This window comes from Corylus avellana, chromosome 5 (genome assembly GCF_965113065.1).
Source record: "Corylus avellana chromosome 5, dhCorAvel1.hap1.2, whole genome shotgun sequence".
In the NCBI taxonomy this organism is placed as follows: Eukaryota; Viridiplantae; Streptophyta; class Magnoliopsida; order Fagales; family Betulaceae; genus Corylus; species Corylus avellana.
This window is the reverse complement of record NC_142494.1, coordinates 24,942,655-24,958,722: the sequence shown is the minus strand read 5'-3', so window position 1 is coordinate 24,958,722 and position 16,068 is coordinate 24,942,655. Positions and strand designations below refer to the sequence as shown.

The following is a 16,068-nucleotide window of genomic DNA, read 5'->3' as shown; positions in this document are numbered from 1 at the left end:
TATTTTGGATTAGAGTTAATTGTAAATACTCTTTATTAATTCTTTTACACAAAAACCAAGCCTGATTGTAAAGATCATAGTGGACACATGAGATGATATCTTTAATTGGGTCAAGATAGTCTTATATATCCAGCTCATGCTGATGTCCGAATTATGAAAATCTTTGCCTTAAGTCTCCATACGAATTGGGTGTATTTAGTTTGCAACTCACTACTTTTGTATTGTTTTTCCTTTGGAAAATGTTAAGTGTTCTAATGTTCTTTTGGTGTCCTCCCAAATGTGATGTAACTTTTAAAATTATCGTTGAATTTGAAATTATCATTATTGACTTTTTATCTATATGTGATTTTAAAAGCCACATCACAGTTGAAAAGGCACACCAGGAGACCACTAGAAGAACACCTAGCATTTTCCTTTTCGTTTTAATCCATTACTTAAAAAAAAAAAAAGAAAAAAGAAAAAAAACAACCCAATAAAGGATTTAACACAAATGTATTAACAAACAAGAACTATTTTGCAAACTACTAAAAATATAACAGTTGTCACAATTAAGTTCTTACATTACGATCCATAACAAGAAAGGCACACACTTTGATATTTTATACATTTATTAATTTATTTATAACATGGTGTTGGCTACCAGCTGCATGTTGTTGTGCCACATTCCTTCATTACATTGATTTATCACTGCAAAAACGAAATAAAGTACAAAATATCAATGTGTACGTATATATGAAATGAATATTTTTGCTGGATTAACATGTGAAATAAAGTATACCATGAGGCCTATTGGGAGGAAAACGAAAGAGAAATATTTTTCAGGGGCCTTAAAACTTTCCCGGCCCTTTAAGGAAAAAGGACTAATAGTCAAATATTATCTTCAAATATGTAACAAATTAATTTTATCACACCTTGGAAGGAGAATCATACTCCGATCCAGATCAGCACAGCACATTGATGGGTCAATCATGTATGGCCACGGCACTTCTGGGGCCGATTCCTAAATACCAAAATGATTGACAGTATGAAATATATATAATGTAAATTAATTAATCATGATGAAGTGATCAAATTATTAATAAAACATGTTTTAATTACTCACGCCTATGTTAATCATCATAGGATGATGATGATGCAGTGATTCAGCAGAACCAGAAAGAGTTTGTTCTAAATTTTTTCCAGTCCCATTTTCCTGAACAATTTGACCATCTTAATTAGTAGCTATAATATAATATTCCTTGAAATCCAATATATATATATATATATTAGCTAGTTAAGGAAAGGAAGAAAAAGAAAAGTAGGAACCTTATAGTAATGGTGATCACGATCCAAGGGAACGAGATCAACCAAGAAGTCAAGAAGGTCATCGTGACTAATGGCCGTGGCAATGTCACAGCGCTGGAGTGTTCGCCTCTTACACTCTTCGGTTTGCAGCCATGCGCGGAGTGTGAGCTCCAGAATGAACAGCTCACAAGCTTTGGAGAAGATAGCAGGAGTGTCTGCGCTGATCATCTAATCATATATGTAATTTCTAATTAATTAGTTTAAATAATTAAAAAGCTCCATAACATTACTCTAATTTCTCTAAAAATTACACTACCATTAATCCATCTAAAAGAAAATAATCATTTTATGAAGGTGAACTCAACTCCCTGTGCTGATCAATAACTATATAAATTTTAAGAAAATTTAATAAGGGTAGCATTTTTCCATTTGCATGTGGATATCTACTTATGTGAAAACCTTTATTATTATTATTATTATTATTAATTAATTATTGAACAAGGTTTAAATCAATACTTCATTTCTTTTTTTTCTTTTTCATTTCCTTACAAGCAATAGGCAAATTTATTATTAAATTTGTGAGATTCACATGGGGTTTCATGTGGTCCTATAAATTCAATGGTGAATTTGTAAAAAAATGAGTAAGAGATAAATATGTAACATTTCTCTAATTAAAAATGGTGTAAGACTTTATATAAAGAGTCTATATATATGATAATAAACATCAACAATAATAATAATAATAACAATAAGGAAATGATAAGAATAAAGAGAAAAATTAACCTTAACTTTCCCATCGGATTTCATTATCCTTTTGATCCTTGCGAGAGGTAGTTGATGGTGGCTCTTACACACTAGAATGCATCATGAAAAGCCATTACATAACCACTGGCAAATTATGGGAAATTAATAAAACAACAATTTTCAAGGAATAGGATCCTCTCTGATCAATTTTGGACTGAAAAATATTCAGTTTATGGCTAGGATTTCTAAAAAGAAATCTTAGAACTACAAATCAGACACGTCTTACTAACAAAAAAAATAATAATAAAATATTATTTTATATTTTTTAATATAAAATAAAATAATAAGGGGTGGTCGGCCACCCCATTAGGGGTGGCTGGACCACCACAATTGGGGGCTGGGGTGGCTTCGGCCACCCGAGATAGCCGGTCTAGGGTGGCTGAAGCCACCCCATGGCCCTTGGGGGTGGTCCGGCCACTCCCAAGGGCCAAATCTAGAAAATAAAAAAAAAATAAAAAAATTTGTTTGGCCCTTAGGGGTGGCCAGACCACCCCAATGGCCATGGGGTGGCCGAAGCCATTCCCAAGCCCAACGGGGGTGGTCCGGCCACTCCCAAGGGCCAAATCTAGAAAATAAAAAAAAAAAAAAATTGTTTGGCCCTTAGGGGTGGCCAGACCACCCCAATGGCCATGGGGTGGCCGAAGCCATTCCCAGGCCCAACGGGGGTGGTCCGGCCACCCCCACCCCCAAGGGCCAAACAAAATTTTTTTATTTTTTCGTTTGGCCTTGGGGGTGGCCGGATACCCCCATTGGGCCTGAGGTGGCTTCGGCCACCCTAAACTAACGGTCTGGCCACCCCCAATGGCCAAACAAAATTTGTTTTTTTCTTAAGATTTGGCCTTTGGGGGTAGCCGGAACACTCCTTATTTTTTTATTATTTTATTTTATATATTTTTTTAATATGAAATAATATTTTATTATTATTTTTTGTAGTGGAACATGTGTCCCATTTGTAACTCTATAATTTTTAAAAAGAAATTCTAACCATAAACTTGATATTCTCATTCTGGACCGGAAAAGATCCTGTTCCAATTTTCAATGCCTCTAAGATATAAACAACAATCACTAAAATATTTTAGAGAGAACCTGAAGTATTATAAATCTCCACCAACTGTTGATTCCAAAAAAACTCCAAAATATTCCTCTGTGTACATGCACATTAACCCAGGAATCCCCTTCAGCATTCTTTAAGTTAAGGAAACAAAGAAGCTAGAAAAAAAGAATAGCAGAAAACAAGAGTATCGATCTAATTATTAAGCACAAAATTAAGGATTAATAGAACCTCACTTTGCTTGTTTGATGGTGATTAGGCAACATGAAAGACGCCAAAGGCATGACGTTTTGCAGTTGTGGAGATGGGGGTGAGGAAAATGGGAAATCCACTGACTGGTTCAAATCCATTTCTGCTAGCCGGCCTCTCTAGCTAGCTACCTCAATTTTCATGAGAAGGGACTGTCAATAAACAGATCGATGTGCATGTAAAAGTATTTAAAAGATTGTGATTGTTTTCTCCTTAATTTCTTTTTATTTATTTATTTTTTTTCAGGGGTGGGTGGAAGTGATATAGAAGAATCAATGAGCAATAAGTTTGCGCTCAGAGGGAGCAATTAGCATTAAGTTTGAGGTAATCCTCAAGGATAGAGAGTGGTTGTAGCAAAACAGAGAGTGTTATTATGATAGCCTTGTCCACAGGGGATTATATAAGATGTCTCTCCAACGAATCACTTGACTTTAATATTACCATTAATGACCAGTTATTTTTTGAAGTCATAAATGGACAAGAGAATCTGATTCTTTCAAAGTTGTTGAATTGGCTGAAAACAGTTTAATTTTATAATTTCAACCACTGAAATGTAATACCCAAAAAAAAAAAAAACACACACACACACCAAACTTTCAATATGAAAATTTCTTGAAAACTTAATTAACAAGATATATAGTAACATTCCTAGTTAGGTTGCAAGTCTGTATTCCCCATTTTAAGTGGTATGCAATGATCGGTCAATTTATAATAAAAAATTTATTTTATTATATTTAATGGTATACATGATGACACGTGATGAATATGTTGTCACGTTATTTAAAAAATTTAAATAACATAACATCGTATAGACCGTTAAATACAATAAAATAAAATTTTGACCATAAAATAACTCATCTCCATTTCAAGTGAAATTAAGAAAATCCTTATCCCAAGTCCACAACCATCTTAAAGCCAATTTACTATCTTGATTATCCTAGCCCTTTTGCATGCCTCCTGCTGTGCTCATTAGCTTGTTTCTTTCTCTCTCTTAATAATATGTAGAGGCAATTTTTAAAATCCTAATATTGTAGCACCATATATTTTAGTATAGAGATAGCTTTGTCTCTTATCATCACTCATCAGCTACTTTACTACATCATAAAACTATCTTTGAAGCAACAAAATAATTAAATGTTATCTATAATCTGGCAATCATATCAAATAAAACCCCCCCTCTTCAGTTTTCACATTCATTCATGGTATGAAATAGACGAATTCAATAATTAATGTAGAAAAGGAAAATGATATTTGGAGCCCAAACTCCAGCAGGCAGCATCAAATATGGTCTACATGCACCCAAACAAGTCCAAAAATGTTCTTCCACAGAGAGAGAGAGAGAGAGAGAGAGAGAGAGAGATGCATTGTAATTTGCAATTGTAAGTAGCTTCATCTGAAAGTTTCGTACCAACCGCCAACAAATATCATCATTACAAACTTGAGTTTGGCTGTTTGGCTAGTTAGAGATGCCCGCCAGCATCTATGCGTATACATCAATTAATAGCATGCATACATCATTCAAAAATTCTCTACCAGTAACCAAAAACCAATCTAACAAATTCTTTATTTCTGCCCCCACACCGCTTTTTCGTCACCAAAATATCCAACATTAACCCCCCCTTTTTTTCTTTATCATTTTTCAACTGTGGTCTTATTTTGTCACAGTGAATATCATCAATTGTTACTATTATTATTTGTTCTTATGAGTATTAAGATGAGAATTATGTACACAGTTTTAGTGTAATCCCAATCCATTTGTAAGTTTGTAACCGTGAATCGAATGGTAGGAGGAGTACCATCACAGAATCAACGCGGGCCCAGCAACATCTTCTCTTGGTCGTTGAGAGAGTGGCGGAAGTGGCACCTGTGGCCGTATGGACACGTGGAGCCAGCAAGGACCATCCGGCATACCTCCGTCTTGTAGCGCGGGTGCCTGATTACGGGGCGGAGCTCCGTGATCCCGTGGGCGAACTGGCAGTGGTCCCCGTAAGGACACGTGCCGGTCTCCTGCCACTTGTTGCACAGCTCCGTCTTGATCATCCCCTGGTTGTACACCTCCAACTCCAGCGCCTCTTGTTCCTCGTCCCTCTTCCCAGGCACATACACCTTTTGCTGCACCCGCGGCACATATTATCAAAACTTTTCACAAATGAAAGAAAATGGAATTTACAGAATTGATAATAAACAAAAATGAATTCCGTTCGCGTGCTTTTTGAAGTTTGTTAAGCAAAGGTTTCGAAATCACTCACCGATCCGGCGGCGAGTTGGCTGGGGACACGTGGCCGAGTGAAGGAGAGACTTGGACTCGGATTGCTAGTGGCCGCAGGGAGGTTATGTGCCTTGGCGAAGCCGGTGGAGCGGACGGAGATGCTCTTCGGGAGAGTGAACCGGTCGGAGGAAATCCGATCGAAGCGGTTGGTGGTGGTGGTGGTAGGAGTGCGTTCTTCGTCGATGGAGAGGCGGCGAAAGTGGTGGAGGAAAGAGCGGTCCGGATTGGCGGGGGAGGAGAGAAGGCGGTTGTGGAAGGAAGCCTGAGAGGAGAGGAGCTTGAGGAGCTCGGCGTTGGAGACGCGGAGCTCAGCGTTCTCTTGACGGAGGACGTCGGCCTCGGCAATGAGGTCGAGGAGGCTAGCGCGGCAGAGGTCGTAGTGGCCGTTGAGTTCATGGTACTGAAGGATGAGGCGGGCCTGGTTGAGGCGCTGCTGCGTGGCGGTGGCGTCGGCGTTGAAGTCGTCCATGATGGAGGAGGAGCAGCACGTGGAGGGGCTGAGGGAGAGGGAGGATGATTTTGGAGGGAATATGGAGTGGTACATTGACGCGAAGTCGGCGCCGAAGCTTTGGTTCTCAGGGAGATGATCAGCGCGAGTAGTGTCGCGAGGTGGAGATGAAGGATGTGGTGGTGATATTGGAGCGCTGTGAGATGTGATCTGTGAAGAGATCGCCGCGGTGGTGTTGGCGCTGCCGTTGGAAGGAGGAGACGCGTCCTTCTCCATGTGAGGCTGAATTTTCCGGAGAACCAAACACAATAGTTTCTGAAAACAGAAAAACAGAAAAAAGATAACGAGAAACGCTATTTATTTATGGCGGGAGTGATAAGGTGCAAGTGTTTGCGCCCGCACAGTACGCATGGAATGAACAAATCAAGCCCTGAATTTTAATCGACTGAACAACACATGGAAACAGTTGATTGGCCGGCTTCGTTCAAAATTCCTAGCTAGCTTGCTCTCTCTTTAAAAGGAATCTGCGAGAAGGCACCAAAGAAAGCCCCCCAGACCGTTAGTCCTAGCTGGCAGTTATAGAGAGAGAGAGAGAGAGAGAGAGAGAGAGAGTGAAGAGTATGAATAAGGCTTAAAGATTGAGAGAGGAATATAAATATAAATGAGTTTTGGGTTGCAGTTGAAAAACAAAAGAGTTTGGTAGAGGGGAAATGTTGGCGTGGCATGGAAGCATATGAGGTGGTGGTGGCGGTGGTTCTCTCTTGAGGAGGTTTCGTTTTCCTTGTCATGAGGTGGCTTAAGATCGACTCGCTTTTTTATAAGATATAATTTTTATTTTAAGTAAGGTTGACATATAATAATTGTAATGTAGCATTGGGGGGGGTTTGCTTCTTTATCACAACTTTAACTAACTCTATGGCCCTCTTCTGGTGTCACCATCTCAATCAAATTGTAATTTGGTCATATGTTCCTTGTTATGTAACCAACGTACAATCACTTAATTTGTGAATTATTAGACTTTCTTTGATTTCGTTTCATCAATTAGTTGGTCCTAAGCCTAATTTCTGGTACTGATTGTAAATCAAATTCCCCAGTCCTTTTCTAAGCAAGACCACAAATTGGGATTGGCTCCACAAAATTGTATTTTTTTTAGTATTAAAAGAAGAAAGAGGTCATGGTCTAAGACTCTTGAGATTAACACAGGATTCACCGAAAAGGCAACGCTCTGATGTTTTATGCTCAGGAAAACCCAACCCATGTGGGCGTGTGGCGGTGTGGGATGGAATTAAATGGATCCAACTGGACCCTTGATATTTGGTCTGTTTAAAGGATCTAATGCTTAAAAGGGGTGGTTTTCTTTGGGCCTGTTCAATGGCCCGGGACCAAATCTAAAGTTTATGGCTCAGGTAATGCTTCAGCACTGTGTTTATAACGAACTTTTCAAAAAAGGGAGGGAGGCAGGGAGCCATAGCCCCCACTCTTTGTCCGTCTCTTATTCAAATAGTACGCCTTAAAAGTGAAAAGCCATGAACGTTTTTTTTTTTTTTTTTTCCTGAGTCAAAAAGTTATAACTAAAAAAATGGTGTTTTGGATTTTTATGAAAAACTGTTATCAATTAATAACCGAACTTCACTAACTGAAAACCCTTACTGTAGTTAACTGTTAATCAGTTACAATTATTTAAAAACATATAACCACCTAAACCGGTTGCGGTTAAGAAGAAATAACCGCAATTGTTTGTACACCTTTACTAGTAACTGAAAGTAACCATCGTCCAAGTCCTATTGCAAGATGACCCTTTTTTTTTATTGCCTCATATTTACTGGAATAAGTTTGAATTTCCTAAAACTATTTTTTAAAAAATAAATAAATGAAAGAAATGGCTTTATAAATAATAGATAAGTCTACAGTTTAAAAGCATTCCCCAAAAATAAGAATGGGCTATTTGGTTGAGTTTGCTTAAAACTTGATTGCCTGGATCAAATTAAGAAAGGGGTCATACTATTTGCACAACGTTTTTAATCCAAACAAGTTGGATCAACTTCATTTTGCAAAGCCAAAATTGACCAATGAAAAATTAATTTAACTGGTGAATAGGTTTCGGTTTATTTACAGTTTGTATAAACAGCACATATCCTATTTTAGAATTTTTTTTTTTTTTTTCTGAAATCATACACGTATTTCATTACACGCAAAAACCTAACAACAACGTTCAATTATTACAATATCAATAACACATTGAGGGCTTCTTCTACATAGACCACTTCATCTCCTATAGAAAGTGAGAGCTTTATGAGCATATAAGCGGCTTCATTGGCCTCCCGTCGTACATGAAACACCCCCATTGTTGGAAGGAGTTCAGCTTAAATCGAGCATCATCAATTAACTGGCTATAAGGACATCAATTTTTATCCATAAGTGTAAGCGCCTACACAACTTGAAGTGCATTGTCTTAGAATATTTTCACCTTATGCCACCCCATCTCTTTAGCAAAAAGCTATAAATTCAGTAACAACCGGGTGCTCTAGCTAGTTCTAAATATTTACTATTTTTTTTAAAAAAAAAAAAAAATAATAAATACTGAGATAGTAGAATCTTAAATATTTAATTTGAAAAAAATAATCAGGATTTAAGTAAATCTGCCTAATAGAATATTTTAAGAATTTTAGAGATACTGATTCTTTCTTGTTATTCATTATCAATTGGCTAATTAAGTATGTATAACTGTAAGGCTGATTGATAAATAATGTCGGCTGAGGAATTATGTAGGAAAGAAAAATAAGAAAGGAAAGAAACCATTGACTTAAACTAAGGTGAATCGTGATTTGCTTTCCGTGGAAGGCAATATTAATAGGTAATTGATTTTCCTTGCACGGGGTCGGGCGGGCCAACGACCACAATTATTATTTCTAATTTACACGCAGGAAGTACGCGAGCTGTCTGGTGTTGAAAATTAATCGGATATTTTTTCTACGATATTTATGATTAGACTAAAATAAAATTATTTCTGTCTCTCAAAATTAAAAACATGAAATGTTGACTAATATTGTAACTCCGAATTTGCTTATATCCTGTAGTTTAAGTTACGGTCAAGATTGTATCCTCTAAATTCTCAGACTGCTTTGAATTTTTCTATTATTTTTCTTTATTTGTTTCTTTTGTTGTTTTGTAATTGTCAAAATGTGGGATGGATTAACTTGACGAATATACATTTTTTTGGAAATTAAAGCTCCGGTCCAAGCTAGACTTATCCCTTGTGGTCTTGCCGTTTTGGGGCCTAACGCGAGCCCAACCACGTGATTGATGTCACTATTGAAAGATGAGTTGTGGGCATTTGCCTCCAAATTGGATACTAATTAGTGATTAAATCTTCTTCAATTGATTATTAGATTAGAGGAGTGCTACACATTCCAAATTTTATTTTCAAAAATTAGTTCTCAAATGATGCGTCACAATCTCACGAGATTTATTATTTTGAAAAGTGTGTCATCAATTTATGAGATAATGACACATCATTTGGGAACCAATTTTTGAGAAAGAAGTCTTGGAATGTCTAGCATTTCCCATTAGATTAACAGCCTCATAGTCGGCGACACATCATGTCGAAAGAATTTCCTTATCCAACGGTGCTCTTTTGAAGAGGATGAGAAAATGAGTTTTTTTTTTTTTTTTACATGTTCACACAAGGGGAGAAAGGGGTAGGAGGTAGGGGGTTCGAAGGGTGATTTCCTGCCAATTGCCTCCACTGAAAAAATAAATAGATCAGTTCTCTTCTGATCTTGCAATTTTCAGAATTTATTTTTGCACAGAAAATGTACAATAATTTTTCACTTAAAAATGGCTAACTCCAAGGATTTACTCTTAATTAAGTGGTTTGGTAAGGGGAGTGACATGAATTTGAATCCCTAAGCACACAATGCCAATTGCCAAGGGAATGAGACTAATAATGTCCATTAATCCCTACTAATGGGCTTCTTATTGCTGTGCCCAGGTTGTGGTCCGGTCTGAATACGTGCATCTCATGAGAGTTGAACATTTTCCTAGGTTAGTTGTATACTTTTTGTAAATATTTATGCCCTTATGTTATTGCCTTGATGGCTTCTATTATGTTGTTAATTGCCTTGACGGCTTTTGCTTAGGGAGTCTCGTCGAGTAATGCTAAATACTATATTTTTATTATTATAGACATGTTAAATCATTTTTGTTGCACGGAGGTGAATGTTTTATCTTTGTGTCTCTGTTTAGGAAAATTCGAATACCAGATTTGTTGTGCTTGCAAAACTTGAACATGTGAACCATATATGTTCTACAGAATAAAGGGTTCTTGGCCATTAAGCTTTTTCCAATAACGATTATGTATAAGATCACAAAAGAAAGAAGAAATTACAAAAGAAAAAACAGAACAATTTGAGTTTCCCAACTATTCAAGGGATACGAGCAGACCCAAAAGTTCCTTACAGAAAAAAGACCCAAAAAAAAAATGAAGTGACAATAAGATAGAGTTCCTCTAGATGGGAGTTAATTCGCGAGAAGCCAGGGCCTTATAAATCTCGATAATCAGCCGATTCTCAATTTCTTCAAACGAATAGTTTAGGGAAACTTGGCGAGCCTTTGGAATGCGCCTTCCACCGAAAACGTTGCTACTACTCAAGTGGCCCACGTTGCCTGCCAGGCTAAGCATGGTGTTCATATAAGCATTCTTCAGCTTTGTCCAGAGCCTCAAAGGTGAGACAATCTTCAACCGCAGCTTTGGGATTGCTCTCAGCCTCCAAACTCTACTTGGGCTGTCTCCCAACCTCACGATCTTTACGTTCTTTCTGCTTGTTTTTGATCCATGGAGCCGCTGGTACCGTTGTCTTCTCCAGTATCTCTTCAGGCTACCTTTAATTGGTTTAGGAATTAACTCCATTTCAGACACACAGAAAGAGACTCAGAGAGAGAGAGAGGCTTGAATGTGAATGAGCTGGGTGAGACACTCTTATTATATATATATATATATAAGAGAGCGCATGTAAACATCTCGCCATCGCAGCAACTTCAAATTCAACAGACACCCTTTTTTTCATTAAAAATGGTCAAGAAAGCCGGTTTGACAGAGTAATTGCTTTTTGGGAGGATTACGACCTCATTAAATAGTCACGTTTGTTCCTGTAGAAAATTGAGCAGTCTTTTCTTTTTGTTTTATTCAAACCCCAAAATAAAATAAGTTTCTATATTATTCTCTAAGATTAATTAGGTAATAAAAGTACTCATTCAACCTAAGTTTTGTCCGAGCATCGCAGGAGCTATATACCCAGTAGAATAAAATGAGCCTTAAACAAAACCCAAAAAAAAAAAAAAATTGTTTAATTTGATTATAAAGCATATATTTAACCAGAACAAAACAAACAGAGCCTAGCCAACTAATTGAAAAGGACGATGCCGCTCGTGGGACTTTGAAAGTCCTTAATCCAATTACATGGTAATGTATTTGAGAATGACGCGTATACACGTAATATTAATCATATGTACTAAGTGTTTGACCACAGAGCCACACAAAAAAGTCCAAATGTTTAATAATAGCTTTTATTAGGTGGAGATTTTTGAAAAGCTTTTGTAGGTGCGCCTTCACTCTTCCTAGCTACCCACTCAAAAGCTAGGATGCCTAGCTTGAATTAACACGTTGAACACAAATTACCCACAAATTACCAAGGAAATTTTTGTGCAAACATGTCTGCATTGACTTTCTTCCCCTCAACAGAGAGGTGCTTGCGATTTTGTTGAAAATTTCAACCTTGTGCTTAAAGGCATGCACCATCTTAATTGCGGCTAAAGATTTTTCTTGTTGGGCAGCTGAAAGATTTTCCTTGCATTCTATTATTTTAGTTTCGCCGCCTGAAGTTGAATTTCCGGCTCCACCGCCACCATAACTGATTAACCAACCAGCTAATTGAACGTCGACCCAATGGTTGGTTGAAATAGAGAAGAACATAGTGCGATGGAGACGTATTAAGATTCCTTGCTTTGCTACAAGTGGGATGCTAAAAAATTCCTTCATAAACAAACAAAGAGAGATGGGACAAGAAGTGTGTGAGGTGAGAGGTCACACGCTCGCACATCCACTAGCTAACAGATAAGGATTCAACCCAAACGACTGGACCAACTTCTCCTTACGTACCCATCATCTTCACCCGCTAGCTGCTTGACTCACAACCATGATGGCGAGCCTTAAAAGCATCAAAGCCGATTCCGACTCGATTTGGAAATGGAATGGGAACCTCAGCAACAAGAAAAAGAAGGAGAATAAGCAATTCCCGGTTGCTAAATTTTTCCAAAACGGCCGGGAGGCGGCGGAGGAACTAGTGTTGGGGCCGGGAGTCGGTGTGGGGATTGGGTGTGGTGTTGGAATGGGGTTCGGGTTGGTCGGAGGGATCGGTTATGGTGGGTGGCCGTGGAACCATTTGCAGGTGGTTTTTGGGGCTGGGATTGGTTGTGGTGTTGGTGTGGGGTTTGGATACGGCCAAGGGATTGGATATGGTTTTAGTTTCGAGTCCTTAGAATCACACATGTCCAAGCAGAAGTCTTCAGATTCAAACAAGAAAAAAATATTAATGTAATATTATAATTCTGATATGAAGAGCAATTATTTCTTGTTTACCAATTCTAATTTTTTGTTTGAACTTTTATATATGTTTGTTGAATTATTTGTTCTGCAGGTTGATATGTATCCAAGCATTATGGCCAATGGTTTATTTTCAGTCTTTTATTTTTTTATTTTGGGCAAGAGTGATGGTTTACTTTTAGTCATAGCCGACGGTCAGCTTTAAAGGCGGACAAGAGCATAAATCAAGGTTGTTGAAAAACAGCACATATAAGTCATAAGCTAAGAACAAAACAAATGCAATCTTGTACACTTCCATCTACCTTGTGGAAAATTATCATCCCACGATTTTGTCATGCATGCCCACCAATTACATACGCTCTTTCAAATTTGGTTGTGTTATAGTCTGGTCCAATTCCATCAAAACATCAATTTATGCCCTAGTTAGCGTCTTACCTAATTAATTACGTGAAAATTGCATTGAAAGTCTGAGGCCATTGAAGTTTGAACTACCACCCTTGATGGTGCCAATTAAGTATCCTAACCTTGATGGCAACTTATCTTAGCCAATAGCGTGCTAACTGATTGGGAAACATTAAATTGTTTCCACGTCCTTTTAATTCTAGAGAATTTGCAAACATGCACCGAGAGAATTCTATTTTCTACTACTTGGGTTTGTCTCTCTTTGAACATTTTATATATCAATCAATATTATTAATTCACCAAGATATTGCCCTGTCAAATTAATCAAGAACACTTGAGATTCTTCTACCATTTGCTAATTGGGAACATGTTTGAGAGGTTTCAACACATATAAAATCTTTTTGTAAGAGTAAGAGGAGAAAGGGAGACGAGTACTACGAGTATTGGAGTTTTCTTTGTTTCAATCACAAATATATCAAAATTCAATAATGATTATTTCAAATTCAATTGTAATTTTAAAAGTCTTCCTTTTAGGATTAGAAATTAACAAGCATACAGAATTAAAAATCAACGCTAATCAATTTAAATCCTTAATAACGAACTAGAAGTAATTAAGAAACAAGGTTAAACAACTGATTAAATAAGTACAAGATAGAAAGAAACCCGAAGCCAAAAGTAAAAAGTTAATTAATAATCCCTTCAAGATCAACCCCAAGTAATTCTTGTTCTTCATAACAAATGCTTGTTCTTCATATCAAACTCGCCGATATCATACAAATCATTCACTTGGAAGCCTTGGGAAGAAATATTTGGCATCATCATCGGGTACGGGCCATAGGGCAAATATTGTGGCGTGAATTGTCTGGGTAAGTCATAGTAGTTCATCGAGGCACTAGGGAGATGATTGCTCAAGAATGTGTTCTCCAGAACCCCGGCCGGCACCATATTGTAATTAGACGGCGGATATTCAATATTCAAGGGAGCATGAATATTGTTGCCGGCGGTAGACACGCTGGCAAGTTGGTGGGTCCAATATTGATCATCACCGTGCAACAGCTTCTTGAAAGAATTGTCCATCACACTCGGATGATGATCCAATGGAAGCACGTGATGGAATTGAGAGGACAAGTACTGAGGATCAAGTGGCTTCATCGGAGGGTCGAAAAGCTGTTCCTGGCACAACGCTTGCATGCTGCTATTAAATTGGTTTCGGATTAACTCCGGCGGGCTGACAACCATCGCCGATGTTGGTTTTCCGATCATATGCTGCTGATTTGATCCTTTTATCCTGCTAATCCTCATCCCCGCAGCTTCAACCTTTGTGTCCATAACATCAAGAACCGCCCGGAGTTGATCCTCCGACAACATTTCAATGCGGTCGTCCCATGTTGGGTACCTGGCCTCGAAAATATTCTTCCGCAGTCTTGAAGTCTCATCGTTGACCTTCTTCTTTCTATCTATGAAAAAGTCAGACAAATCGAAGGTTACCCTTGTGGGTTTAACCTTCGTATCAGTCTTGTACCGCTTGATAACCCGCTCCACTTGATCACGGTTTTCGGGCCAGGTATCGAGCTCAATGGGCCGGTCCTTTAGTTTAGGCCCATAGATGATCACGCAGGTATCAACTCCACAGAGGGTGGAGAACTCATAAGCCTTCTTTATCAGACCCTTCTTTCTCTTCTGAAAAGTTATGCTTCGTGTTTTCTCCTTCTCTATTAACTCCATCTCAAGTTTCCCACGACCCATCTTCTGAAATAACAAAATGAACATGTATATATATATATAAAATTCTATGATTATTACATCCCAATTTACAGATCCAGCAATGGCCCATGATTTATTTTGAGTATTTGGTGGCGAATTTCTTACTTCTGAATGTAATAAGTACAAAAAAAAAAAACAAAAACTTCATATTCTTTAAGAAAGACAAGAAGAAAACGGTTTGTAATCTCCCATGGGGGAACCCATGAGTTAGAGGGACTTAAACTGTAACTAAAGCAAACACAAAGAGAAAGAGCATAATAAAAGAAGAATTTACCTTAACTTCTCTTTAACGGCTTCTCAGTGGTGCTGCTTCTGATGTGTAACGGATGCAGAAATAATAATGGAGTTTCTCCATGAGCTTGCTATATAAAAAAAAGAGAAAGAGTTCTCTCAAGCTAATTTCAAATTACTAACTTTATTCTCTGAGATCTGTCGTAATAATTGCAGTGTTTAATAGCAAATCTTATATTTGTACTATTTCATTGATTACGTCCAATTTCACTGCCGGTTTTGCTAGATCCCTTCCACGAGACGAGATTGTCATCAATCATTGGCCATAGCTAGTTTATTGCATGGTTTTCCTCGTCTAATAGAATATATATAATCACAATATATATATATATATATACAAAATCTCTAGTTTAAAAAATACAAATCTTTCATATCAAAATAAAAATAAAAATAAAAATACAAATCTTTGTAGATTATAATCACATAATGAACCATTAATCCAACATCCTACGATTGGACACTACACTACTTTTTTTTTTTTTGGATAGTTTGTCGGTGGAGACTTCTTTGTCCTAAAAAAATATTAGGAATTTATTTATTTTTATTTTAACGATTAGGTTGGAATTAGAACCGTTAAGATTGTGACACGTATGCTTTGTATCTAATTGTGGAACAGTACTTGTCTTGATCCGAATTGATCCAGCTTCAACTATTTACTCTCAGATCCATCTCCTCCCCACCTCTAATTTCTAGTTGTATCCAATTTGATATGCTCGCATGCTTAGATTGGGCAATTTACAGATTAGTTTAAATGTAAGAAAATAACTTTGAAGTGATGTTATTTTATAAATAAATAAATAAATAAATAAGTTGACTTCCATGTGCAATTTTATTATAGATCCATGCATATAAGCATTTTTCTTGCGATTAAATGACACAATAGAAGAGAGATTGAACGATATATT

General features: G+C 37.3%; 4 protein-coding genes across 4 annotated transcripts; all 4 read right to left on the bottom strand.

Moving 5' to 3' along the window:
• Positions 1-550: 550 nt before the first annotated feature.
• Positions 551-3,604, bottom strand: LOC132183345 (nuclear transcription factor Y subunit C-2-like). The gene is made up of 7 exons (XM_059596771.2): positions 3,376-3,604; positions 3,175-3,232; positions 2,068-2,138; positions 1,306-1,512; positions 1,103-1,192; positions 912-1,000; positions 551-687 (listed from the first exon to the last, which is right to left on the bottom strand). The coding sequence occupies exons 1-7, from the start codon at positions 3,487-3,489 to the stop codon at positions 672-674; spliced, it is 645 nt and encodes a 214-aa protein (XP_059452754.2). The 5' UTR covers positions 3,490-3,604; the 3' UTR covers positions 551-671.
• A 1,184-nt stretch (positions 3,605-4,788) lies between these two features.
• Positions 4,789-6,686, bottom strand: LOC132182785 (zinc finger CCCH domain-containing protein 14-like). The gene is made up of 2 exons (XM_059596126.2): positions 5,638-6,686; positions 4,789-5,500 (listed from the first exon to the last, which is right to left on the bottom strand). Exons 1-2 carry the CDS (start codon positions 6,379-6,381, stop codon positions 5,195-5,197), a joined length of 1,050 nt encoding a protein of 349 aa, XP_059452109.1. The 5' UTR covers positions 6,382-6,686; the 3' UTR covers positions 4,789-5,194.
• Positions 6,687-10,612: 3,926 nt separating this feature from the next.
• Positions 10,613-11,014, bottom strand: LOC132182105 (uncharacterized). Its single transcript, XM_059595306.2, has one exon. It carries the CDS (start codon positions 11,012-11,014, stop codon positions 10,613-10,615), a length of 402 nt encoding a protein of 133 aa, XP_059451289.2.
• A 2,823-nt stretch (positions 11,015-13,837) lies between these two features.
• On the bottom strand, positions 13,838-14,854 carry LOC132182104 (uncharacterized). The gene has a single exon (XM_059595305.2). The coding sequence runs from the start codon at positions 14,852-14,854 to the stop codon at positions 13,838-13,840; it is 1,017 nt and encodes a 338-aa protein (XP_059451288.2).
• Between the last annotated feature and the right edge of the window lie 1,214 nt (positions 14,855-16,068).